General features: G+C 59.0%; 4 protein-coding genes across 4 annotated transcripts; all 4 read left to right on the top strand.

Moving 5' to 3' along the window:
- Positions 1-1,254: 1,254 nt before the first annotated feature.
- Positions 1,255-3,882, top strand: RPLP2 (ribosomal protein, large, P2). Its single transcript, XM_006876977.1, has 4 exons — positions 1,255-1,377; positions 2,787-2,835; positions 3,626-3,724; positions 3,806-3,882. The coding sequence occupies exons 1-4, from the start codon at positions 1,255-1,257 to the stop codon at positions 3,880-3,882; spliced, it is 348 nt and encodes a 115-aa protein (XP_006877039.1).
- A 2,923-nt stretch (positions 3,883-6,805) lies between these two features.
- PNPLA2 (patatin-like phospholipase domain containing 2) lies at positions 6,806-11,319 on the top strand. The gene is made up of 9 exons (XM_006877000.1): positions 6,806-7,004; positions 8,580-8,812; positions 8,895-8,960; positions 9,262-9,471; positions 10,185-10,245; positions 10,347-10,508; positions 10,584-10,716; positions 10,823-10,945; positions 11,043-11,319. The coding sequence occupies exons 1-9, from the start codon at positions 6,818-6,820 to the stop codon at positions 11,317-11,319; spliced, it is 1,452 nt and encodes a 483-aa protein (XP_006877062.1). The 5' UTR covers positions 6,806-6,817.
- Positions 11,320-14,724: 3,405 nt separating this feature from the next.
- On the top strand, positions 14,725-18,477 carry EFCAB4A (EF-hand calcium binding domain 4A). The gene is made up of 9 exons (XM_006876976.1): positions 14,725-14,883; positions 14,969-15,080; positions 15,408-15,588; positions 16,008-16,154; positions 16,834-16,924; positions 17,121-17,213; positions 17,375-17,541; positions 17,764-17,835; positions 18,303-18,477. Exons 1-9 carry the CDS (start codon positions 14,725-14,727, stop codon positions 18,475-18,477), a joined length of 1,197 nt encoding a protein of 398 aa, XP_006877038.1.
- Positions 18,478-21,692: 3,215 nt separating this feature from the next.
- CD151 (CD151 molecule (Raph blood group)) lies at positions 21,693-23,520 on the top strand. Its single transcript, XM_006876975.1, has 7 exons — positions 21,693-21,777; positions 21,861-22,052; positions 22,241-22,315; positions 22,718-22,822; positions 23,032-23,190; positions 23,280-23,366; positions 23,451-23,520. The coding sequence occupies exons 1-7, from the start codon at positions 21,694-21,696 to the stop codon at positions 23,508-23,510; spliced, it is 762 nt and encodes a 253-aa protein (XP_006877037.1). The 5' UTR covers position 21,693; the 3' UTR covers positions 23,511-23,520.
- Positions 23,521-25,698: the final 2,178 nt, after the last annotated feature.

Raw genomic sequence — 25,698 nt, 5'->3', positions numbered from 1 at the left:
TTCTGCTGTGCATGGGGTCGCTATGAGTCGGTTCCGACTCGATGGTACCTGACAACAACCCTGCCCGCATCATCTACGACACGGAAGGAAGGGCGACTTCATCTCGGGGAAGCTAACACGCAGAAGCTAACAGGCCAGCGCTGGGTGCACACACTCTTGGTGAGGGCTGGCACTGCTGTCACCGAGCCTGGCATGGGTGGCCACTCGGCCTGCTCCTTCTCATCCTCCAGTACCACTTGTCTCTCACTCCGCCATGCCTCCCTCCAGGGTGTCAGCCTACGATTGCTGCCTTATTCACTTGTGTCCTTGCCACAGGTCATGGCACCGCAAGAACGCAGCCAGCAGCCTAGAACCCAAGGCAGTTCCAGTTCTGTGGTGGAAGCGCGAGAGAGCCCGGGGCTCGGCTGGAGGAGTGGGCCACTCGGGGCCCGGCCGACATTGGACCTCTGAGCCCTGCGGTGGAAGAACCCCCACCCCAGAAAGCCGGAAATGCAGAAGCCTGAATAGCCGCTATCCTTGCCCACGTGCAGCCTCGCGCAAACCTGCGGCTCATTTGCGCCTCCAGCGGCGCTCACGCGCTTCCGACAACAGTGCACCATGGGACTTGCAGTTTGCCGTGTACAACAGTTACGCGCAGAGAGGGATGGTTCCGGGCGTTGTGTCTCAAGCAGTCGCATTGCATGTTGGGCACTGTAGGCGCCGCGTGGCATGCTGGGAGCGCTACGTTCCGAAAGGCAAATCATTGACTTTGTGGCCTCGCATCTTCCTTTGAACGGCCGCCCAATGGATTTCAAAGGACATTTGCCTGAGACTATACGAGAAACCAGTCCCAAAACGTCCCCTTTGCCTTTGCTAGGATGACTGACTGACTTGGAACAATGGCGTCTCCTCAGTCCTCAATGGCTGAACCCTCCGTGACATCACATGGAGGGCCCTAGAGGTTTCTGGGTAGCGGCTTAATCCCGCCCCTGTTCCGGCGTATTCCTTTCCCTCGCTGACGCCGCCGTGGTCGCACGCGTGAGGCCTGTCTGCCGCTGCCAAGTGAGTGGGGCTGCGGAGCCGCGGGTCGGGCACCTGTGCGTGGGGACCGGGAGGGCGCGCCGGGGCACAGAGAACTAGGCTGCCCTGGGGAGGTCGCTTCTGGGGGCTCCGGGCCGGCCACGCGTGGCCTTGCTCGGCCTCCGGCCCCGGGCGTGGAGGGGGGAGCCACAAGGCCGCGGATAACGCTGCCTCTTTCTCTCGGCTTCCTTCAGGATGCGCTACGTCGCCTCCTACTTGCTGGCCGCCCTCGGGGGCAATTCCTCCCCCAGCGCCAAGGACATCAAGAAGATTCTGGACAGCGTGGGCATCGAGGCCGACGATGACCGGCTTAACAAGGTAGCAGCCGGGGCGGATCGCCTGCACTGCGCGTGCCCGAACTCTACTTTTGGGGAAACGGGATTTGGGGGGGTTTTGTGCCCGTTCGGGTGGATGTTTCTAATGGGGCCACTTTGCGAACATGGGTTTGACAGGCCTGACCAGCGTGATCTAGTCAAAGTAACATAAATCGGGATTGTTGTTGAGTGCGGTCAAGTGGATTCCGACCCATAGCGACCCTGGATAGGGTTTCCGAGGAGCAGCTGATGAGTTTGAACCGCCGATCTTGCAGGTCAAACAGCTTTGCAGTCTGGCGCTTTAACCCACAGCGCCACACCGGGACTCCTAAATCGGGTTTAGAGGGATTTAAATTTTAAGTAGCAAAGTTTCGGGTTTTATTTTTCTTTCATTTAAAAGGGGAGTAGTGTTAAGTGTCGTGTATGGGTGGGGAACGTCGGCGGTGGTGGTGGTGGGGTGTAGAAAAAGGCCCATGAGATCCTTGGGTCTCTGGCTCTGCCAGGGCAAGTGAGTGGCAGCCGTAACTTAGGGAGAGTTAATAAAATGCTTGACCCAATGTAACAGGTTAGTTTTTAAGTTGACAAGTTTGTATGGCCCGCCAATGCGCGGACTTCTGGTAGGAAAACAGTCCTGGCTGCTGCTGTGTCTTCTAGCGCTGGAGCTCAGCCCTGGACTGTGAATCACAAGGTCAGCAGTTCAGGCCCACCAGCTGCTCCTTGGAAACCTTACACAGCATTGCTGTGAGTCAGAATTCGCACGGAAGCCCTTTCAGTGCTTTCCAGAGCAGAAATCCTCAGCTTTCTCCTGAGGTGCTGGCCCCACAGACCTTGTGGGTTACACACAGTGTTTTCTCATATGGAGCCTTTCATGCCTCCCAAAAAGGGACTAGAAGTTTTAAATGGTGGGTTTTTGTTGTTGTTTTCTCCCACACAGAATAAAATCAAATCTATCTGCATCTGTAGGTGTTTTCTCTGGTCTTCTAGTCTGGAGGAACTTGGTGGCTGGTGGTACTGTAGTTTTCATTTGTGTAGATTTCATTGTTTATGATACCAATGGGGTTTTGAGAAGTCTGGTGATGTTTCTCTCCTGTTTTCCATGACCAGCATTGCTGGTGTATGTCCTGGGTGTTCCCTCACAGATGGTCTTGCAATAGTGAACGTTTTTGTGTTTTTTTAAGTACCAGGTTCCCAATAGTCTCTAGAAAAGAACCCATCTTAAAGTCATGGACTACCCGTAATACGTCTTAGAAAAATTCCCAGTGGATTTCCTATCCCAACACATTACACCTTCAAACTAGCCATTACCGTTTCCTTGGTGGGTGGTGCAGGTGGAAAGACCTCCCATTCTGCCCCAGGTTTGGGCCCCTGCATCGCAGGCCCCTGGGGTAACTGCTGGTTGTGGTCCTGCTGCAGGTCATCAGTGAGCTGAACGGGAAAAACATCGAAGACGTGATTGCTCAGGGTGAGTGTCTAACAAATGGGGTCAAATTGGTTCCGACTCAATAGTGACCCTGTGGAGGATTTCCAGATATTTACAGTAGCAGAAAGCCTCACCTTTGTCTCACAGAGTGACAGGCGGGTTTGAACTACGGACCTTATGGTTCGCAATCCAGTGCTCCTTGTATGGAGCCACCATGGTCCATCCTAATTCCTGCTAGCCAGTCTGTGGCCTGCCAGGTTTCGCTTGTGGACCAGAGCAGCCTAGAAGCCTCGCCTGGAGGGCTGAGCCGAGTTCTGTGGGCTCACACCATGGGTACTTCTGGACACTCCCAGAAGCTGGGGCCCAGCGTCAGTCAGCCTTGGCCTGCCTGCCCTGAGTCCTTTCCCCCAGTTCACTGAAAACAGATGTGTCGGGAAATTGGTTTGTAGGATCTTTGTCAATAATGTTCACATGATCCCCATTGGGAGCAAAGACAGGGCTTCTGCCCCACCCCCCCCACCCTGGGGCAGATAATTTTCTGGTGACATCAGAGTGTCCTTGTCAGACAACCTGTCATTGCCTGGTCCATGAGCTCTCACCCTTGTGGCCAGAAGCTGGTTGTAAACATGTTTGTCTCACTTCATTGCCGTGACCATGGTAGCCTTTGGAGAGGATTCTTAGAAGCCAAGTTCCCAGATAGAAACCTGCCTGGGAGGGGGCGGGGAGGAGACAGGCGCTTCTGGCCTGTCCTCTGGGGGGGCCTTGCTGGTAGCCCCAGTACTGTGCCTGTGAAACTGCCCACCAGGCTCGGTTTTGCCTCCCTCTGGTGCAGGTATTGGCAAGCTTGCCAGCATGCCTGCTGGTGGCGCTGTGGCTGTCTCCGCTGCTCCAGGCTCAGCAGCTCCTGCTGCCGGTTCTGCCCCAGCTGCGGGTAAGTGATGGGGGCTGGGAATGAGGTTCTTGAGTTGGTGGTCTGGCCTTGGGGGCTTCACCACCCTTGTTCTCTCCCCAGCAGAAGACAAGAAAGAGGAGAAGAAGGAGGAGTCTGAAGAGTCGGAGGACGACATGGGCTTTGGCTTGTTTGATTAAGTCCCCTCTCCCTGCAAATAAAGGCTGTGTATGGATCTTTGTTAATATCTGCCTCAGCCCAGCTCTCTGGCAGATGACGGCTGGGTATGTGTGGGCCAGTGAAGGACCCTTTTATGGGGTGGGGGGGACCAGCGCATCAGGGGTCTGCCGATTTAGATCAGCCGTAGGACCACTGAGGCCCTTGTTAGGCGATGTCAAGTCAGCACTAGCCAATCAAGCATCATGTCTATCAGGGACTGTTCCTTCCTTAAGAGATGACGTCTGGCCATCCTGGCTTCCAAGGCGCATTCTGGTTGTAATTCTTGCAACACAGGTTTGTTTGTTCTTGGTGATCCTGGTATTTTGATAACTCTCCAACACTATGACTCAAATGGATCAGTTCTGTGGTCTGTAGTCCTCGTCTGACTTTCGCATCAAGGCTTTTGAAAATACCATGATATGGGGTTTGGTTAGATGCACCTTAGTCCTCAGTGTGACATCTTTGCTTTTGAACACTTTACAGAGGTCTGAGGTAGCAGATGGTCCACGCTCCCTCTGCTTATGCTCCTGCAGGTTTCTGTCCTAGCCCCTGCAAGTAGCCACCACATCCTGGCCCAGCTGTGTTGACCACGGGTGGGCCTGGCCCTATTCTAGAACCAGAGGCTGTCACGGCCAATCCTGGGTGGCACACTCATACCTAAAATCTAGGTGGGAGATTCCAACTCACTCAGGACACTTGGAAGATAGGGTTGGTGACCTGAATCTGAGGTTATAGCCACAAAAATCCTAATGGAGTAGTTTCCTGGTTCAGTGCCATCGAGTGGACTCTGACCCATAGCGACCCTGTATAGGGTTTCCAAGGATCAGCTAGTGAGCTTGAACCACCGCCTTGCAGTTCAGACGACTTTGCAGCCTCCAGGACTCCAGTTCCCTGGGTTACTTAGGGAGCTGCAGCTGGGAGAGAAGAGTAGACTAGACTGAGGAGTCTCGGCCCAGGCTAGCCTTGAAGGAAAAGAGTCAGAGTGGCCTGGAAGGGTCTCAAGGACACTCTGAAAAAACCCTAGTGGGTTTGATGGGTGTGGCGGACAGGCTCCAACCCCATCTTGGTCCTGAAGAGGAGTGGGGGGGGGCAGGGGCAACCTCAGGTTAAGGGCCTGCCCTGTAGGGGTGGGAGGAGTGCGTTTGTGGTGGTGAGATTCCCTCCTGACATGGGAACCCAGGATTCAGATCACATCTCCCCATAATCCTGAGGCAGGCTTCCAGGAAGGGTCACTGTTCTACACCTTCCTGGTAGCTGAGGTCCCAGGGGGCACAGAGGGAGGGGGTATGTACTCAAAACAAACCCCAGCTGGTGTGGAAATGGGGCCAGAGGTGGCTGGGCAGCACACAGAAGGCAGGGGACTCTGGTTGAGGTCAGGCACTAGCTCATTCCACGTTGTTCCGCTTCCTCCTTGACAATCCCTTGGATGGTCCCCCCAATGGATCAGACACCTGGTGGAGCCCCTCTCTACCTCCTTGGGCTTCCCAGGCTGGACTTGGGAACCTCTGGGTCTGCGCCACACTCCATGTTCCCTGCCTCTAACAGTGTCAATCATCCCGACAGGACCACACTTTGCACAGCACCCTCAACAGATCCTCCTGATCAGCAGACCCTTACCTTCCAAAACATTTGCAGAGTGGTCTTCTGAAATCAAATCTAGTCACACAGTCCTACATCCCAGGACCAGACCTGGGGTCCTCAGGACCTTTGCACATGCCGTTCTGTTGTCCTGGATGACCCTGTGTCTTTCCTTGTTAAATATCCTTCACAGCCCCTCAGGACCCTCCTACCTCCACTAGGCAGCAAGGCTTGTGTAATCAAGGCACCTGCCCCAGGAGATGGGATCTAGACTAGCCTACCTTGTCATAAGCACACCATAGGTGCTCAGTGCCAGAGCTTGGAAGCATGTCCAGCCTACCCAGCCCTGGCCCTCTGTCCATGGGAGACCCACTGGGTCCTGGGGAGTATGGTCCTGGGGAGACAGACCCTGGTTGCTCCCCTTTATATGAGGTGTTGGGGCGGGTGCAAGTCTGGCTCTTCAACCCAAGCCAGGCTAGGCCTGCTTTGTCATTCTGGGAAAAATGCAGTAGGGGGTGGGAAGGTGACATCACCGCGAAGTGCTCCACCTGCTGGGGCAATTAGCAGGGGTGGGGCAGGCAGAGTCCAGGGCCAACACGTCCTCGGGTCCAAACCGAAGTATACCCCGTGTACCCCGTAGCTTGAGCCCTGTGGAGCTAGGGCAGGACCCAGGTGCTAGGGGTCCTCGCGGTGGAGGCAGGGCAGAGCCGGATGCTGTGACTGTGGCCTGGTGCTACTTCTGGGGGTCACTTATGTGTGAACACTCATCCAGGCCACGGTATTTATGGAATGGAGCCTGCGTGAGTGTGTGGCGGAGGGATCCTGAGGCCTGCGTGTGAAGCCCTGGTAGGTGCTGGAGGTGTGGACTGTCCCCTGAGCGAGCTCGCATATCCCGGATGGTGGTAGGTCCACAAAGGAAGAGGGGAAGGGGGTGATGGAGACCGGGGAGCGTGGGAGCGTGTCAGGGCCGGACTCAGGTGTCCTGTTGTTCAGGGTTAGCGACAGTGGGCGGAGTCCGAAATAGTGAACCAATGGGTGGGGTTTCTGGGCCCGCCCCGAGGGTGCGGCCGTTCTCCGCGCGCCCCATTGGTCCGCTCGCTCCGGCACCGCCCCCGATCCCGCCGCTCACTCCACACAGATAACACCGCCTTCACAGCCACCCGGCACAGCGTCTCCGCCTCCGCCGGCGGAGACCCAGGCTAAGAGCAACAGCGGGACCGACAACGCACACTGTCCGGGCCGACTAGGGTCCGGGCTCTAGCGAGTGAGGGTAGAGCGCGCGGCGGACGGCTGCTTGGACCCCGCGCAGTCCCGGAGCCCAGCGGGGCGGCCGCTGCGATGTTCCCCCAGGACACGACGTGGAACATCTCGTTCGCTGGATGCGGCTTCCTTGGCGTCTACCACATCGGCGTGGCCTCCTGCCTCCGCGAGCACGCGCCCTTCCTGGTGGCCAACGCCAAGCACATCTATGGCGCCTCGGCCGGGGCGCTTACTGCCACAGCGCTGGTCACTGGGGCCTGCCTGGGTGAGTGGAGCCGGGGTCCGACAGGGGGAAGGGCAGGTGTGGGAAGGTCTCTGGCCACTCCCGGGATCGCGGGGTGCGTGTCCTATCCCGGGCACTCGATGAGGGGGCGGGGCCTAGTTTGTTTTGTTCCGGGGTGCTAGGGTATTGGGGTTGCGGTTGCACCTGATGCGGCGCGAAGTTTAGGGGACAAGCAGGTTCAGCAAAAGCTGTTTAATTGGAAAGAGAAAGTAGCCCATGGGCGGGACTTCGAGAGTTAGGGGCGGATCTTCGGCTCCCCGGGGCGTCGGACCGGATGCCAGCGGTCACTGTGTCCTGGGGATACACAACTCCAGATCGCCACTGCCCCGGTGGCCGCTGAAGGCGCATGTCCGGGCGATTTGGTCTAGTCCCTCCCAAGGGCCCCTGGAGGAGGAGCCCCGCTGAATTCGTTCTAGCCTTCTCCTTACCTTGCACTGGCCGCTCGGACAAGGGTCACGGCTGTGGCCCACCCTCACCATAGGGGTGAGGGACTGTTGCTCTGGATTGTCCAGCCCGTGGGCGGGGGTCCTGCAGCGGGTTATGCCAGGGGTCCTCTGTGCTTGATGTCCCTCCTCCTGTATACTTCCGGCCCAGCACGTGCCATGTTGTTTACAGCACGTCAAGTACTCCCAGAGCCCTGGGACTGCTGCCCAACCCCCAGCCCCGCCAAGGCCGCCAAGGTGACAGTGGGGTCACCAGGAAGTTAACCTTAAATGCTCTGTCCAGAAGCCTTCTCCTTCTCCACCTCCTGTGACTTCTGCCCTGGGGGAGGTGGGATTTATGAGGGATCACTACTTCCCTTAGCAAGACCACCCCACAGAGGACTTTGGATAAATGCCCTTGGCCCCCATGCCTGCCCCAAGACATACCCAGGTCCCTTATTGAGGACACAGCCTGAAAAGCACCTTGCCCCACCCTACTTCCAGCAAGCCTCCTGTTACACCTGTAGTCTGGGCAGCTTGGGCCAGGGACGGTGTGGTGGTCCTGGGGGGAGAGGGGGGCATAGTTCTCTGGCTCCCTGGCTGCGCCCCACTCGCAGCCATGGATCTCCCAGAGAATGTTGGTAGGTATTTGCTCTTGGCTGTCTGGGACAGTTAGTAATTTTTCAGGGGTAGGACCCTCCACTTCTTCTGACCCCATTGTCCAGTCCTGTGGGACCCCTGCACAGACTGGATCTGACCAAGTGGGTGAAAGCTGAGGCTGGTCAGAGTTGAGCCACTGCCATCTCCCCACTCAGGCGGGTGACCACGCCATACAGGGCGCAGTGACTCATGGGCAAGCAATTGGGAAATACCAGACAGAGGGCAGGTCCGGCTGGCCAGCTCTGGCTCTCTGCCATCCCAGGAGTGGTGGCCTGCCTTTTCCCCCACAGGGGCAGGTGGCAAAAGCCCCAGTTGTGGACCAGGGTTCAGCAGCAGTAGCTCAGAATCAGCTCGGCGTCACCTACACTAGGCGTGTGCTGGACCCTGGCTGTGATACACGGCGGGGAAGATGGACTGAGTACTAAGGCCAGAGTTGCTGGTCCCTGACCTCTACCCACTGGTCTTGCTGCCCCAGGTGAGGCCGGTGCCAACATCATCGACGTGTCTAAGGAAGCCCGGAAGCGGTTCTTGGGCCCACTGCACCCCTCCTTCAATCTGGTGAAGACCATCCGAGGCTGCTTGATGAAGACCCTGCCTGCCGACTGCCATGAACGGGCTAATGGGCGCTTGGGTATCTCTCTAACCCGAGTCTCAGATGGCGAGAACGTCATCATATCCCACTTCAACTCCAAGGACGAGCTCATCCAGGTGGGCTCCGTGACAGCAGGTTGGGACTGGGATCTGATCCCCAGGACACCATGCTCACCACCCCTTCCGTCCCTGCCCCTAGGCCAATGTCTGCAGCACCTTCATTCCTGTGTACTGTGGCCTCATCCCCCCGACTCTCCAAGGTGTGGTGAGTGTCCATCTGGCTCAACCCAGGGGCGCCTTTTGTGGTATGGTAGGACAAGGGATGGAGGAGCAAGGCATCATTCCCCCCCCACTGCTGGCTGCCTGTTGCCTCATTTCCTGGCCTGGTTACTCAAGAGGTGGTCAGCCCCAAGAAGGCACACTTCCTCCTCCCTGCCACTCAGCCCAGGGCAGCCATTTGCTCAGTGCCCAGTGGGCGAAAGGCCCCACACAAGGTGGCAACTGGGGTGGCCGGGTGGGGTGGCAGTGCAGACACCCTCTCACTGTGGGTCTGGGTCTGTTGACAGCGCTATGTAGACGGTGGTATCTCAGACAACCTGCCCCTCTACGAACTCAAAAACACCATCACTGTGTCTCCCTTCTCGGGTGAGAGTGACATCTGCCCGCAGGACAGTTCCACCAATATCCATGAACTGCGGTTCACCAACACCAGCATCCAGTTCAACCTGCGCAACCTCTACCGTCTCTCCAAAGCTCTTTTCCCTCCAGAGCCTATGGTGAGTGGCTCCCGACCAGGGGCCACCACTATACCGCCTCTCCCTCTGAGGCTCAGGGTCAAGAGGGGGACAGTGCACAAGGTCCCTACTAAACAAACTAAATCCACTGCCATCAAGTCTGTTCCAACTCAGAGACCCCACCCTAGGGTTTCCGGGCTTGTAAATCTTTCCAGGAGCAAACAGGCTCATCTCTCTCCTGAGGAGTGTTTGGTAGATTTGATCTGTTGACCTTGACGATACAACTCTAGCACTTCATCCTCTACCTAATCCCTTTGGGGTCTCTATTGTTGTTGTTGTTAAGTGCTGTCGCGTTGGTTCCGACCCATAGCGACCCCTGTACAGGATTTCCGAGGCTGTAAATCTTTACGGGAGCAGAAAGCCTCATCTTTCTTCCGTGGAGCTGCTGGTAGTTTCGAACCGCTGACCTTAAAGTTCGCAGCCCGATTCGTAACCACTATGCTACCAGAGCTCCATTGGGGTCTCTATGGCCTCTCCTAAAACTCCATTATGGAGTGGGGAATCGGGACCTGTTTAGCCTTTCCTATGGGCTGGGACATGGGCTATATAGCCCAGACCACCTCTCCCTTGGGTAGGGGGGTGGGCGAGCCACCTCCTAGGATCCAAGACAGGTGTGTTTACAAGGATGAGGTGGAGTCGGCAAGGACACCCACGGGTACCACCTCTGCTCCAGCTGTTCCATCCCCCTGCCTCAGGTGCTGAGAGAGATGTGTAAGCAAGGCTACAGGGATGGACTACGCTTCCTACGTCGGAACGGTGTGTAGACACCAGGTGCTGGGGACCAGCTGCCCAAACCACCCCTGCAGACCGTGGGCTGGTTGGCTGGGCGGCGCTGATCCTCCTCACCCTCTACCCAGGCCTCCTGAAACAGCCCAATCCCCTGTTGGCCCTGCCCGCGGCCCACCCCCACGCTCCCGAGGATAAGGAGGCGGAGGAGGACGTTGAGGCATCCATGGATGTAGAGAGGATGCAAGTGGAGGAACGCATCTTGGAGCACCTACCTGCCAGGCTCAATGAGGGTGTGTGCCCAGGAAAGGAGAGGGGTGTGTTTTCCCCTGGCAGCCACCAACCTTTCTCTTCCACATACCCCACAGCCCTGCTGGAGGCCTGTGTGGAACCCAAAGACCTGATGACCGTCTTTTCCAACATGCTGCCCGTGCGCCTAGCCACAGCCATGATGGTCCCTTACACGCTGCCCCTGGAGAGTGCCGTGTCCTTCACTATCCGGTAGTGGGCTGGCGATCAGGAGGGGGCAAGTGAAGCTGCTGTCAGGGACTCTGAAGCTGGGCACCCACCCGCTCACAAATGTTCTCTCCTCCCCACACGCCCCCAGCTTGCTGGAGTGGCTGCCCGACGTCCCTGAGGACATCCGATGGATGAAGGAGCAGGCAGGAAGTATCTGCCAGTATCTGATGATGCGTGCCAAGAGGAAGCTGGGTGACCACCTGCCCTCCAGGTGAGCGGCCCTGCCTGTCCGCCAACCCCCACCCCACTCCCTTGCTTCCAGACCCCTTTCAAGCCTCCCTCCCTTGCCCTTCTCCTGGCGGCTGCAGACTGTCTGAGCAGATGGAGCTGCGCCGCACCCAGTCTCTGCCCTCCGTGCCGCTGTCCTGCGCCGCCTACAGCGAGGCATTACCTGCCTGGATGCGTAACAACTTCTCCCTTGGGGATGCGCTGGCCAAGTGGGAGGAGTGTCAGCGCCAACTCCTGCTTGGTCTTTTCTGCTCCAACGTGGCTTTCCCGCCCGACGCCCTGCGCATGCGTACCCCCGGGTTTGCCCCCCTGCTGAACGCCCCCGACCTGGCGTTTCCCAGCCCCCTGGGGTCCTGATGCCGAGGGCCGGAACCCCCAGCCTCCCTGCCCGGTGAGGCGAGGTGGGACCCTGGGACCCGCTAAGGCCCCTACCCTCCTCCGCACTGCCTACTGACTGTGGAGCCGAGGCGTGGCGCCCCTCACAGCCCCTCACAGCTGCGTGGAAAGACACTTGCTGTGACGCCTCCCGGCTTCTGATTAACCACTCACTGCTGCACTGAGTGGGGAGGGGTCCAGACGACCCCTCCCCTTCGCGGATGGCCTCCTGTCCTGTGCCTTCACCTCCTCTCCCTTCAGGGCCAGGCCCAGAACTGGGGGCGCCGCACCGCGGGACGGGCCCACAGTGCAGTATTACTCATGAGAACTTTGCACCTGCTCCTCCTTCTGATTCTTCAGGTTTTGCTGAAAAATGTGTGTCAAGAGTTATTTATTTTTGCCAAAGCAGATTTAATAAAAGCCACAGCTCATTCCTGCCTCCTTCCTTTGTGTATGGGATTCATCTCCTCCCTTGCCACACACCCCCAATCCCCACCTGCCGCTGACCTTGGTTTCCACCATATCCAGGCCAGGGACCACTCTCACTGATCCTGGCTCTTGGGACCTGCCAGCTGGGCCTGGAGCCCTCTCCCAGGGGCACCAATGGCTCAACCCATACATGGCCTTACTCTGCTCCAAGGCCCGCTGGCTTAGTCCTGGGCACAGCTTTCCAAGGCCCACTGGAAATATTTGGACCAATAGCCAGTTTAATAAAATCTCAGTGATGTTTACAAGAAGTAGTGTAGCTGGCCACTCCTCCACCTCCCACTCTGTAACATGCTGCTGAGTGTGGGGCTGGTCTTGGGTGAAATAGCAGTGGGTGGGGCTCCCGTTCCCCCCCACACACTCTTGGCAGAGTAAGTAGGACTCTGTCTTTTCAGGCCCGTCACAAGCCCTGCTGGTCAGGTGTAAGTGCTATGGATCCCCCTTGTCACCTGTCGATACATAGAGTATGTCTAAGGCTGAGGTCTGGCAGGTCTTGTTTTGGAGAGTCAGGGTTTTATAAAAACTTCTGTACTGAGAAGACATGACCAGCCTTTCTGGAGACTCAAAGGACCCATGGGGTAAGAAATGCCTGAGCAGAGTGGGAGGGGGGCTTGGCTGGGTTCCGCCTCCCAGAAGGCTTGGCGGCGAGGCCATGCTAGTAAGAGCGAGAGCCAACAATAACGGTAGTGGGACCGCAAGACTGGGAGAGCCGGCCCAGCAGGTCCCCTGTGTGCCAGGAGCCAGCCCCCTCCTAGTCTCAAGGTCTTGTTCCATAGGCCCAACCTGTCTAGTTCAGCTGGAGCCCAAGGTCCCTTCTCTTGAGAGGCTTCCAGTCCCCTTGGAGACCGGTCCCTTCAGGTGGGTGCAGGAGCCAGGAAAGGGAGGGGTTCTGGAAAGGAGATGGGCATTTTCCCTCTAGAGAAAGGGTCCCATTTAGGCCCCCCAGCTCTCCCCATTGGGAACCCAGGGCTGTGTCCCACAGACTGAGTCCTGGGGGGTGGCTTCTGAAGTGGGGCTCTCCCTCTATGACACACACACTTGTACACACTCATGCTGCTAATTTAAATACTACTTTTCAGAATTACAAATTTATTGTTAAAAAGCAAAAGTGGAAATGTAGGCAGCAGCTACCCTTCACCACCTCCCCCTGCAGACAGACATTGAAAATAGTTCTGTTTCCTGCCTCTGCTTTTCCTACACACACTTTTGGCTCCTGGCGTCGGGCTCCTGAGGACAGGGACGGCCCACCGGACACTGCTGTTTTCCCCTAGCTCACCAGCATGGCTTTGGCCCTGCGCCCGCCAGGATCCCGGGTCCCCAGGGGCTGACTTCGTCGCCCCTTGCCTAGGCCCACTGCCGATCAGATGCGGGGGCCATCTGCGGGCTCTTGGGGTCGAGTGCAGGGTGCGGGCTGGGTGGGGTGCGGGCCTCGGTGGCCCGGGCGGCGCCGAGAGGCGGAGGCATCGCGACGGCGACAGCAGCGCTGCGACTCCGCCCTGGCGGATCGGACCGCCAGGGTCTCGGTGGCGGCTCTGGCAGCGGGAGCCGCGCTCAGGGTCCGCGTGGAGCCAGGAAGGGGCGCACCCCGTTTCCGGGAGGAGCCGCCGGGACTCGTGGCAGGTGCGGCACCGCAGGTCATAGGTAGGCAACTCAGGGTCCAGTCCGACACACCTGTGGCTCGCCTACTGGCCCGGGCGCACAGCTCCCCCAGCAGCCGCAGAGGGCGCAAGGCCAAGACTCTGGGCCTCTCTCGGCGCAGGGGGCTCCTCGGACCCCGCCCCCAGCCCTCGTGCCTCCGCACAGGGCGGCTGGAGCTCAGCTTCCGCCTGGGATGGATCTCCGATCCCGGGGAACCGGTGAGCTGAGGGAGGCGACGCCGCTTGGGCGAGACGATGGTGCAGTTTGGGTGGGGAATACCCGTCCACTCATGCCCCCTCCTCTACCCCGCCGCCTCCCTGAACCTGCTCTCTTTGGAGGCCAAGTCTCCACCCACCCTGCCTAATATGGGGGGTGGGTAGGATCAGGGCCCCTGGTGAGGGGAGAGGACCCCAACGTCCTAGGACTCAGGGCGCAAGGGTATGGCCACACTGAGGGGGGCATTGGGGAATCCAGGACCTGGGCGGGGTATGGGAACGACAGGTGGCTCTGATTAGGGGGCGGAGCGTTCCCCCGCGGAGGTTTCTGGGACCAGTCTGGGGGAAGGCCAGCCCTAGTGCTACCAGGAGGGGGTGTTGAGTCCAGACTCTGGGGGCAAGCAGAGGGCACTGGGGCTGGGACCCTGCCCTGCTGAGCATGGGCCTGCCAACGGGCTGGAGGGAAGGCAACGCAGGCCCTGAAGTGGGGGTGCAGGGGGAGGCTACAGGACATGACTCCTCCTCTCTGGCTGACCAATGTTCGTCTCAAGTTCTCACCTCTCAGCTACCAGGACCTGTGGCAGCTCATGTTTCATCTGAGCTCTTCTGTAGCTAGTTGCTGTAGGTGGAGTCCCTTGGACAGTGACGCTTCTCTTTCAGTGACCCTTGTCATTCCCTTGGTGATTCCTGGTCCCTATAGGTCAGATCCCTACCAGTGGCTCCTCTGGAGAAAAAGGCGGCTTTCTGCTCTTGTAAAGATTTACAGCCTTGGAAAGCTCATGGTCAGGGTCACTGTGAGTTAGAATGGATTGAGTGGCACACAACCCCCCCTCATAGGCCATAGGTCCCGAACCTGCCCCACCCCACCCTGCTCTCCTCCTAGGACTACAGCCTGACACCGCCCCCCGCCCCCCACACACCTAATGGAAGGAAAGTGCTCTGACTCCCTCAGTACACCCCTATTCTTCTAGACACCCACACTCTCCCTGCCTTCCCATCCCAGGTTCTGACTCCTCTTGGATTCACAGCACCCCTGAGACCCTCTCCCATGGCCAGTCAGGGAAAGTCCGGGTCTCAGGAGACCCAGGAGGAGGAAGAGGAGGAGGTGGACCCCCCGAGGGTGTCGATGATGCTGGAGCAAGCTCAGGAGTTGTTTCTGCTATGTGACAAGGAGGCCAAGGGCTTCATCACTCGGCATGACCTGCAGGTGAGGCACCACCCCAGGAGGCTCCAGGAGGTGCTGAGGGCCCTCAATTCTCTGGTGGCTCATTCCTGCTCTCCTTTGGGCCCAGGGCCTGCAGAGCGACCTGCCTCTCACACCTGAGCAGTTGGAGGCTGTGTTCGAGAGTCTGGACCAGGCCCAAACTGGCTTTCTCACTCTTCGGGAGTTCAGCCTTGGCCTTGGTGAGCCTCGCCCTGTCCTCCCTGCTGCCCAGAGACCCTGTGCCTGCACCATGGCTTCCTCCAGGGGGTGCTGGTGTTGGAATCTCAGGCACACCCACCCGAGAACCCCACCTCAGCACCCCCACTCCCTCTCCTGTGGCAAACTCCTACAGGGCAGTGAGACAGGCTCACTCCTTACTGGCTTCGGCCCAACTGTCACCTCCCAATCCCAGGCCAACCGGCCAGATGAGGAAGGAAAACAGGAAACAGTGGGGGAGTGAATGGGGTGGGAACCGAGATGGAGGGGAAGCCAGGGGTCCTAGGTAATTCCTTCCTCCCATGCCATAGGCAAGTTCGTGGGTGTGGAATCAGCCCAGCGCATGCTGCCCTCCAGAGCCACCGAGGAAACTTTTGAGTCAGGCTGGCCTGATGCACAAGACCCTGAGGGCTCCCTGGAGGAGGAGGAAGAGGGCGGAGAGCGATTCTGCGCTGCACTGGAGCAGCTGGGGGTGGCCCGAATCCTGGGCGAGTGAGTCCATGTTGCTCCCCTATATCGCTGTCCGTCTGCCATTTGTCCATCCTTGTCTTTGCACGTTGTCAAATGCCTGCTCCCTGGCAGAGTCCCTTCCTTGGCCCGGCTGAATCCAGCCATTCCCTCCAATTTGCAAATCTCGGGAGGGGCGGGCGGGCGTGATTTCCCGCACAATTTGCATCTTGGGAGGTGGCAGTCGGGAAGCAGCGCCTGGCACCGGGCCGTGCACACAGGATAAACGCACAACCAACCACAGCACGTACAGACCCCGAGCAGGCGCGAAAACACACACAGACGGAAGCGATGCAAGCGGGCAGACGCGCTCGTCCTGGGTCACAGAGCTCTCTTGGGGGTTTACCCGGAGAATGATGGGGAACCGGGGTTCGGGCTGCTCTCATCCCCGTCCGCTCCTCTAGGCAGCGGGCGGTGCGGGCTCTCTGGGTCTTGCTACAGCGGGAGCGACCCGAGCTACTGGGCTGCTTCGAGGACGTTCTGATGCGCGCGTCCGCCTGTCTGGAGGAGGCGGCCCGAGAGCGGGACGGCCTAGCACAGGCGCTGCGGCGGTAAGAACTGGGGGTCAGCGGAAGGGGCCGGGGTCTGAAGTGGTTGTTGTTATTGTTAGGTGCCATCGAGTCCGTACCGACTCTTAGCGACCCTTTGTACACCAAACAGAACGAAACACTGCCCGGTCCTGGGTCAACCTCATAATTGTTGCCATGCCTGAGCCCATCGCTTCTGCCATTTGCTGGGGGTCTTCCTCTTTTTCTCGGACCCTCCACTTTACCAAACATGACATCCTTCTCCAGTGACTGGTCCCTCCTGACAATATGTCCGAAGTATGAGAGACGAAGTCTGGCCATCCTGGCCTCCAAGGAGCACTCTGGCTGCACTTCTTCCCACACAGATCTGTTGTTTCTATGGACAGCCCATGGCACTTTCAATATTCTCCTCCAACACCATAACTCAAATGCATCAATTCTCCGGTCTTCCTTATTCACTGTCCAGCTTTCACAGGCATATGAGGTTATTGAAAATACCATGGCTTGGGTCAGGTCCACCTTAGTCTTCAAACTGACATGTTTGCTCTTCAACACTTTAAAGAGATAATGCCCAATGCAATACGTAGTTTGATTTCGTAACTGCTGTTTCCATGAGTGTTGATGGTTGATCCGAGCAAAATGAAGTCTGAAGTGGTGGCAGGTACTAATCCGCCATCCTCACCACCCCTTCTTCCTCCCCAAGGCGGGAGAGCGAGTACGAGAGGGAGGTGCGGTACCTGTACGATGAGATGGAACAGCAACTCCGCGAGCAGCGTTTGCGCCTGCGATCTCAGGTGGGCCCGCCTGCCTCGCCTCGCCTTGCCCCCAAGGTTTCACCTCCGCCCTCCCGGGAGCCCCTAGCCCAGAGTTCATTCGCCTTTCACCAGGCTAAGGCCCCCGCCTCGCCCGACCCCATCCGGGCTCGGATTTCCAGGTGTTCTTTCTCTGCGGCCCAACGTCTCAGGTTACCCCTCTTCTCCCCGGTCCCAGGACCTCCCCCGGAAAGAGCGGAGGGGCCGCCTGGAGCAGGAACTGCAAAGCCGAGAGCAGGAGCTGGAGTATGCAGGCCTGCGGCAGCGGGAGGTAAGTGACCCTGGCCCACACCCCGTCGCCACCGTCATTAAGCACTCCTTGGCGCCTGGGGGGGATCCCCGTGCCTCAATGTCCCCATGTCCAGAACCGTCGGGAGTCGGGTCAAGGCAGCCCGCCAGGGAGAGCCTAGCTCCCTTACCCAACCCTCACAGCTGGAACAACAGCTGCAGACTCGCGCCGCGGAGCAGCTGGAGGCGCAGGCGCAGAACGCTCAGTTGTGGCTGGCCAACGAGGCGCTGCGGACACAGCTGGAGGGGGCGCAGGAGCAGCTCCGCAGACTGGAGGGCGATGCGCTGGGTCGTCAAGAGCAAATGCGACGGTGCCTGGGTGCTGGGTGGGCGGATCCTCGCGAGGCGTGTCCTGCGAGGGGCCGTGGGGCTGGGGCCGCGCCTGCAGGGGCTCAGGGCTGGGCCTCTTTCTTCGCATCCCTGCCCCAGCCCCGCCTCTAGACCTGCGTAGGGGTTCCGCTTGGGGCGCGGTGGGGGGGAGAGTCCTGGGCACAGAGGAGCCTCCCACATCGCTCACCGCCTCCCACCTGCAGAGACGTGGTCGTGGTCTCGAGAAACATGCAGACGGAAAAGCTCAGCCTGCTACGACAGTTGGAGCTCCTCAGGTGTGGGCGCTCGGCTGTAAGCCAAGGGGGGTCGGTGAAGCAGGGAGGCTCTCTGCTCTTAAACGTTCCTGGGTCACCTACTGCCCCCTTTCTGGCTGGGACATGTCCTTCCTAGTGTCTGCCCTCCATCCTTCAAGCTCTCTCTTTGCGGGGGGGGGGAGGGCAGGATGGGAGCCAGAGCTCACAGTACCCCCATCCCAGATTGCTGCTTCTTGTAATTGGACCCCTTTAGACCTTCCAAAAGGAGCTCTGGTAGCGCGTAGTGGTTACGAATAGGGCTGCTAACTTCAGGGTCGGCAGTTCGAAACTACCAGCTGTTCGGCGGGAGAAAGATGAGGCTTTCTGCTCCCGTAAAGATTTACAGCCTCGGAAACCCTATATAGGGTCGCTGTGAGTCGGAACCGACTCCACTGCACATAACAACAACAACAGGCCTTCCAAAATCTTAGTTCCTCACCCTTCCCCAGGGAGCTGAACACCCGACTACGTGATGAGAGGGACGCCTGTGAGACCAAGAGGCTGGGCAGTGGCCGGAGGAAGGCTCTGGCGTCAGCTCGCCTGCCTGGACCTGGCAGCTGCTGTTGCTGTAACTGGGCTCGCCCGCCCCTCCGAGGCTCTGGCCACCTGCCCAGTGCTCGATGACTGACCGGACCGAGTGACTCACTGGCCCATCCAGGATGTGGGCTGCACCGGGTGGGCTGCCTGGCCTGCCTGACTAGACATATGAAGGAGCTAACCTTGGTTGGTGGTGTGCGCTCCCACCAGTCCTCATCTTGTCCCCATTCCGTTAGCCCCAATAGAGAAACTCCCCTCCACCCAATAAAACCTGGTGACCATTACAATCATTAAAGGAAACAAAGTATATGATTTGTGGAATGTAAAACTGACGATCCGCTCTGGAAACCTTCACTCAATGAGCAATAAAAAGTTAACACAGTTAAAAAAAAGCCCGGTGAACCACAACTTGTCCTCGTCCTGTGTGCCTGGGAATCGCAGTGTATGAATGCCATGTGGGTGACGTGTTCACCATACATGTGTAGCACACCAATGGCATGTGCGCGGGGCATGCATTTCACAGGTTCACACTGCAAACCCCGTTTGGCCCTCCAGTTCCAGGGCTGAAGCCGCTGTTTGTGTCCCTGTGAGTCTTCTCTAAGTCCCTGGTCATATCCAAGTCCTCAACCACCCATCAAAGCAAAAACTCCTGGGAGAACCTCAGTACAGATCAAGGTTTTTTGTCTCCAGAGGGACCCCAGGGTGGGGTTTCCTGCCAGCTCCCAGACCGCTTGCCCACACCCCCAGTCTAGAAGTGCTTAAAAGAGTCTGGGGGAGTGGGCAGGCCTGAAGCTGCCCTCCACGTTCCTCTCCTGCTCTGCCTGGGCCCCAGCAGGGAGCTGAAGGTGCGTCAGTTCTGCCCGATGTCTAGGGACAGCTGCTAGTACGGAGTGGGCCGATTCAGACCCATCCTGAAACTATGGGGAGATTTGCGGGTCAGAAGCCCCGTCCCCAGGCGCTATCTTTTCTCTCTCAGCCTCTAGCACCGCCCGCAGCACTCCAGGACGTCCAAACTGAGGACTCTCGCAAGGGGGGAAGGCGGGGTTCCCAGACTTTCCCCCAGGTTGTCCACCGCACTGCCTGCAGAGTGGTTCCTCCCCTGCCTCTCACCACACCGCCTTCCGCTTCAGGTCTGCGTTCTTCCATGAGGGAAAGGGGGCCTGGGTGATGGCCGCAGTTCAAGGACACCACCTTTATCCCTAGTTCTGCCTCCCAGTTCACTCCTCGGAGGGGGTGGAGCCCATCCTGGGGGCGCCCCCAGGGGTGTCCGTTTTCCCGGGACAACCCCGTAAACCTGCATCAGGCAGGATCCCTCCCTACTCAGAGCTCTGGTTCAGACCTGAGCTGCAACCGCGGGGTTGCGGGGGCGTGGCCTGCTCCAAGGGGCGTGGCGAAGGGTGTGGCGGAGCAGGCCCCGGGCCGCGCATTCCCGGCCCTCCGAGCCACCGCCCCCGCAGTCTCCACCGCAGCCTGATCCTGGATTCCGACGCGTGACTGGTGAGTGCGCCGCCAGCTAGGCCGGTTGCATGCCTGGAGGGGGTGAAGGTTCTGCCCAGGAGACCCAGCTGCGGGCACAGGGAAGGCGAGGAGACCGTGCCCCGCGGGATCTGGCGGCAGACCCCTGTAGGCCCTTTCCGGAAGGAGACGGACGCCGGGCGGGTGGGCTGGTCGAGAGGCACGGCGAGCGCTGCCCGGGTCCTGGGACAGGCCTGGTGGCCTACCTCGGGCAAAAACCTCAGAATGCGCAGCCCGAACGTCCCTCATTGTTCCAGAGGTCGGTCTCCACCCTTGGGCGACAGGTCCGCCCACAGCCTGGTGCTAGTGGGCAGGCCATTGGCCGCACCCGGTGGAGGAGGTGACGCGCGGATTCCACTCTGGACTGCCTGGAGAGCTCCAGAGCCCTCTACTTGGGCGCTGGTGACCTAGGGGCTTAGTGGAGAATCAGGGCTTGCACTGGGGTCGCTCTGTTCCAGCCTCAAGAGCTATTTCTGGTGGGCTCAAGCCAGTCTCCCAGCACGTTTATCTCTGCCAGGCCTTTCCGGAAAGAGGGGTTACTCACTCCTCAGCGGGTCGCTGAGGTCCTGCATGTCCAGCTGTGTCCTGAACCAGCCTCCCCAGAGGCCTGAGACCCCAGTGCCAGCCCAGGGGCGCATCGCGAGTGGTTGGGGTTTACGCATTCCCTAGCTTAGTAGTGGGGGTTCTGTTGACATTCCTAGTTAAGTGGTGACGTCCGAGCGAGCCATTTCTCCTTCTCAAGGCGGCGGCAGCTGCTGACTGTAGGGTCGGGGAGTGATAAGTCTGCGGCTAAGGGCCAGGGTGGTGTGGACTGAGGAGGAATGAGGTTCCTCCCAGGATCTGACTGTCCAGAGATGTCCGCTGCCCCGCCCTGCAGAGCCCAGACCAAAATACACTACCAAGCCGCCCGCCCGGCTGTCTCTGGCCAGGCTGGGTGGGGCTTGGTGGGGGAGGGCCGGGCCCGGGCCTCAACCTGTCTCCTGGGAGTGGACCCTGCCTGCCCCAAAGCCCAGCTCTGGCTGGCTTCCTCCGCCAGCCTACGTGGGGGTAACAGGATCCGTTTCCGGCCGACTTCTTATCTTTCATCTCTGCTCTGCCCTCCAGTGAGTCTCCAGAAGCTTTTATCCACCTGCCTTTCCTCCTTACCTGAGGCACCACCTGGTGAGCCCTGGGCGGGGCCGCTGGCGGGGTGGGCGGGTTCTGTCTGGAAACTCGACCTTAGGCGCCTGCGCATTCTGGGATGTATCTCTGCTGCAGACTTTAACTGAGGGATGCGGGGGACAGAGCCCCTGGGAGCTGCTCCGGGAGCTTAGCGCCAACCCCCTTCCGCTCCCACACTCCCGCCCTAGCTGGCTGCAGGAGCCAGGGAAGATGTGGGGCAGAGCCCTAAGGGGACATCGGGGCCTCCGCCTCTACTGCAGGCCGGTTGGGTCCTGCTGGCCTGTGACGTGGGTCTTGGGGAATGCTGGAGGGAATGACGGGCTTGGTGAGCTCACCCATGGGACCCGCTGGGGTTTCCTCCCTTTCAGTGTGACAGTGTGAGTCAACAGGTGGGTCCGGGACCCTCCATGCCCTGCGCTGGGGTTTTGGTGGGGGCATCCGGAGTAGGTCCTGGCTGCAGCCCTGGCCAGGAAGTGACTCTTGCCTGGTTTCCATGGAGACGCCTTTGCAGTGCATGGCCATGGTTGGCTGGGCATCCCTGCCTGTGTGGCTTCCTGCTGTTCTCACAGTCAGGGATCAGGACCACACCATCTGACCCCCTCCCCCTAGGCCTCCTTGGTCCCCAGGATGGGGGAGTTCAATGAGAAGAAGGAAACATGTGGTACCATCTGCCTCAAATACCTGCTCTTCACTTTCAACTGCTGCTTCTGGGTGAGACAGGGGCCCAGCCCGGCCTGGGGGCTCAGCTTGGCCTCTCCTGGGTGGGACCTGAGAGCTGTGTTTACTGCCTGCAGCTGGCTGGCCTGGCCGTCATGGCGGTGGGCATCTGGACGCTGGCCCTCAAAAGCGACTACATAAGTCTGCTGTCCTCGGGCACCTACCTGGCCACAGCCTACATCCTGGTGGTGGCTGGTGTGGTTGTCATGGTGACAGGCATCCTTGGCTGCTGTGCTACCTTCAAGGAGCGACGGAATCTGCTGCGTCTGGTCAGCAGGGTGTGGCTAACACAGGGTGGGGGGTCTCCACTGGGCTACCCATTGCCGGTTCTGGGCCTTTATGGGAAGAGGGAGTGATAGCAACCGTGTGGGAGGAAATGCCGGATGGGACATGTGCACACATCACACTGGAGAGCCAGGATGATAGTGCCCAGCCTCACCAGGTCCCTGTCCCCCAGTACTTCATCCTGCTCCTCATCATTTTCCTGCTGGAGATCATTGCTGGCGTCTTGGCCTACGTCTACTACCGGCAGGTGAGGTGCTGGGCTGTGTGGGAGCAAAACACACATACACAGCGACATGCACACGCAGGAACACACGTCTCACGAGCTGGTGGCTTCCTGCCAGCCTGCGATGTGGTTCCCAGAGAAGGCTGTCGTGGGCATGGTGGGGAGAGCAGAGCAGCATGAGCTCAGTCTTAGTGTTCCTGTGGGACCTGCACCGCTGACTGCTCTAACACTCTACAGCTGACCTTTTTGCTGTTGGCCCTGGAGGTGGAGGCTGGGTCCCCTAGGGAAAGGACCCCAGGGACAGACCACCTGTCCTTGGGAACCACAGTGTGCTGACCTATCTTTCCCTGCATTTGAGCGCCCCATTCTGCTTTGGGGTGGGGGGGTCTGAGATTCTGAAGCTAATGTCTCTGCCTGTCCCCCTAGCTGAACACAGAGCTCAAGGAGAACCTGAAGGATACAATGACAAAGCGGTACCACCAGCCTGGTCACGAGGCTGTGACCAGTGCCGTGGACAAGCTGCAGCAGGAGGTGGGCCCCGAGAGGGGGAAGGGGGCTCCCGAGGGTCCCTGAGGAGTGAGGAGTCTGTGTGTGTGTGTGTGTGTGTGTGTGTGTGACAATCCCGGGGGCCCTGAGGAGTGAGCATTTGGGGGCTCTCGTGGGCTGCACGTGCCCCTGTAGGAGCAACTGTTTGTCTGCGGGTTTGTCCATGGGCTCAGCCTCTCGCGTTCCTGCTGTAGTTTCACTGCTGTGGTAGCAACTTCTCCAAGGACTGGCGGGACAGTGAGTGGATCCGCTCAGGAGAGGCGGGTGGTCGTGTGGTCCCTGACAGCTGCTGCAAGACTGTGGTGGAGGGCTGCGGCGGGCGGGACCACGCCTCCAACATCTACAAGGTGGAGGTAGGCTTGCTGCTGGGTGGGGCTGGGGGACACTGGGGCAGCCCAGAGCTGCGGGCGGCCTGGGCTTAGTACTCTGCCTCCACCAACAGGGGGGCTGCATCACCAAACTGGAGACCTTCATTCAGGAGCACCTGCGCATCATCGGGGCTGTGGGCATCGGCATCGCTTGTGTCCAGGTGCGGGGGCGCTGGGCAGTGGGTGTGGGCCTGGTGAGCCCCATGGCCTCTGCTCATGCCCAGCCTGCCCTGCTTCTGGTCCAGGTCTTTGGTATGATCTTCACTTGCTGCCTTTATAAGAGCCTGACGCTGGAACATTACTGAGCACCCCGCCCAACACGCCGCAGCTCCTCACGGACAACTGAGCCCACACTACTGACTGATAGGAAGGGAGCCGGTCCCCCCACTCCAAAGTGGTTTCTGATGGATGCTCCCTTTATAGCTTCCAGTGCCTTTCACTGTACACCAAAGTTCTGGGAGGGAGGGCCCCTGCTCAGCTCCACTCCCTGTTGGGAATGGGTTCTGGAAGAACAACCCCCTCTCCTGCCCACAGGCTGCCTTCTTTGGAGTGGGGTCAGAGGGACTTGGCTGTGGGTGAATTTGGAAAGAATGAGTGAGGGAAAAGGGAGCAGAGGTGAGGTTGTCCCATCTTGGGGGTGCCCACACCCACTGAACAGACACTCCTGCTTGTGGCTAGAGACTGGCCACCCCAACTGTTTCCCCACTAAACCCCTTGGCCACTCCCTCACCCCATCTCCTGCTAGGCTGTCTGCAGCGGCCAGCTCTGCCATTCACTGTGTCTTGTCTTCAGAACTGCTCCTGCCAACCCCAGGTGCTTAATAAACGTTTCTGGACTGACGATCTGTCCTCTAGTGGCCCGTCAGTCCCAACACATCTGCCCACCTGCCATCCTGACTGAAGGGGGAAGGGCTGATGAGACACAGGGCAGATGGCCCAGTGGGCCATGTCCAATGTGGCCCTGGACCTGTCTGTGATGCTAGAAGATCCCTCGGCTGTCAGCCCGTGTGTGGACAGACACCAGGGAGCCCTGGTGGTCCCAGAGCGGAGGAGGTGGGAGAAGAGCCACAAGTCAGGAGGAGAAGCAGCTGAGGGCCACTGTCTGGTCTGACCCAGTCCCCCTGCCAGCCCGAGCACAGGAACACAGTGCTGTGGAGACCCTCCTCAAGGCTCCCCACCCTCCCACCAGGAGGCTGTGCCCGGGGACATGGACAGAGGATGGAACCCAAGCTGGCCCACACTGAGAAGCCTGGGGGTTTAGCTAAGGGCTTTATTGAATGGCTCTGAGCTCCCATCTGACGGTTTTTTCATCAGCTCCGGTGAGGGGCAGTGGTGGTCACTGTGGTCACTTCTCCAGGGGTGCACTTCTCCAGGGGCGTATAGTTGAGCAGCTTCTCAATGAGGTCCACGTGGGCTAGCAGCATGCGGCGGCAGCAGTAGCGTTTCAGGCCCAGGGCGTCCAGTGCGTCCCTGGGGTGGGGGTGGGGGTGGGGAGAGCAGTGTGAGGTAGTGTGGTCTCCACTTCTCCACTTAGTCCTTAGGAGACCTCGTCTAATCCCACCTCTGCCTCTCTCTATCCCCTATTGCGTCAGGTAAGGGTTGGATACCCAGCTGAAAGGTCTAGACAAGAGTCTCTGGGGGCGTTCGCAAAGTCCACCTAGACCAGGCCAGGCTGAGCCACCACCTCAGGTGGGGGCCTTGTGAGCCTGTCTCCTACCTGAGCGTCCCACCCCCAGTACGAGCTTCCAGCGGACCCAGTCCCTGTCCCCTGTCCAAGTCTTCCTCTGCCCCTGCTTCTGAGCTTTTCCACGGGGTAGGGTGGCTCTTGGGGCTTCTAAAGGAGGTGGGGGTCAGGCTCCCCCACCCACACTGTAACCCCGACTCACACAGTTCACTCACCACACCCCCCTCCTCTTGTAGGAAAGTGCGTTACTGGTACCTGCAGCCCCTAATCAGCATCTGACCTGACTCTCCACCCACATACCAGGGAGACTTGTGTGGATTTTCAAAACTGGGATCCCATCTGTCCTACCCCACCCCACCCCACCCTCAACTTCCCCAGGAAGCTCTACCCAGGGAGCCTCCAGGAGCCAGGATTCTGGGGACCTAGTGGATTCCCAGGTACCTTCCCCATCACTGGCTCTATCAGCAGTTCCGCGGGAGACGGATGAGGCTTTATGCTCCGGTAATGATTGATAGCCTCTGAAACCCTATACAGAGTCACTATGAGTCAGAACCAAGGAGCTCTGGTAGTATTGTTTTTAGTGGCACCGAGTCAATACCAACTCATAGCAACCCTACACACAACAGAACATAACACTGCCCGGTCCTGGGCCAACCTGACAGTTGTTGCCGTTGCCATGCTTGAGCCCATTGATGCTGCCACTTTGCCACTCCATTTTGCTGGGAGTCTTCGTCTTTTTCTCTGACCCTCCCATGACATCCTTCTCCAGCGACTTGTCTCTCCTGACAATATGTCCGAAGTATGAGAGAC

This window comes from Chrysochloris asiatica, unplaced genomic scaffold (assembly GCF_000296735.1).
Source record: "Chrysochloris asiatica unplaced genomic scaffold, ChrAsi1.0 scaffold00439, whole genome shotgun sequence".
NCBI lineage: Eukaryota > Metazoa > Chordata > Mammalia > Afrosoricida > Chrysochloridae > Chrysochloris > Chrysochloris asiatica.
Note: the sequence above shows the minus strand (reverse complement) of the source record. Positions and strands in the feature narration are given on the sequence as shown.

Coding starts and splice junctions, on each gene's coding strand:
- CD151 (XM_006876975.1), top strand. CDS start 21,694: ATGGGGGAGTTCAATGAGAAGAAGGAAACATGTGGTACCATCTGCCTC. Junction 22,823..23,031: donor TGGACAAGCTGCAGCAGGAG/GTGGGCCCCGAG, acceptor TTCCTGCTGTAG/TTTCACTGCTGTGGTAGCAA. Junction 23,191..23,279: donor CCAACATCTACAAGGTGGAG/GTAGGCTTGCTG, acceptor CTCCACCAACAG/GGGGGCTGCATCACCAAACT.
- RPLP2 (XM_006876977.1), top strand. CDS start 1,255: ATGCGCTACGTCGCCTCCTACTTGCTGGCCGCCCTCGGGGGCAATTCC. Junction 1,378..2,786: donor ACGATGACCGGCTTAACAAG/GTAGCAGCCGGG, acceptor GTCCTGCTGCAG/GTCATCAGTGAGCTGAACGG. Junction 2,836..3,625: donor CGAAGACGTGATTGCTCAGG/GTGAGTGTCTAA, acceptor CCTCTGGTGCAG/GTATTGGCAAGCTTGCCAGC.
- EFCAB4A (XM_006876976.1), top strand. CDS start 14,725: ATGGCCAGTCAGGGAAAGTCCGGGTCTCAGGAGACCCAGGAGGAGGAA. Junction 17,214..17,374: donor CAGGCCTGCGGCAGCGGGAG/GTAAGTGACCCT, acceptor CAACCCTCACAG/CTGGAACAACAGCTGCAGAC. Junction 17,542..17,763: donor CGTCAAGAGCAAATGCGACG/GTGCCTGGGTGC, acceptor TCCCACCTGCAG/AGACGTGGTCGTGGTCTCGA.
- PNPLA2 (XM_006877000.1), top strand. CDS start 6,818: ATGTTCCCCCAGGACACGACGTGGAACATCTCGTTCGCTGGATGCGGC. Junction 8,961..9,261: donor CCCCGACTCTCCAAGGTGTG/GTGAGTGTCCAT, acceptor GTCTGTTGACAG/CGCTATGTAGACGGTGGTAT. Junction 10,509..10,583: donor ACCTGCCAGGCTCAATGAGG/GTGTGTGCCCAG, acceptor CATACCCCACAG/CCCTGCTGGAGGCCTGTGTG.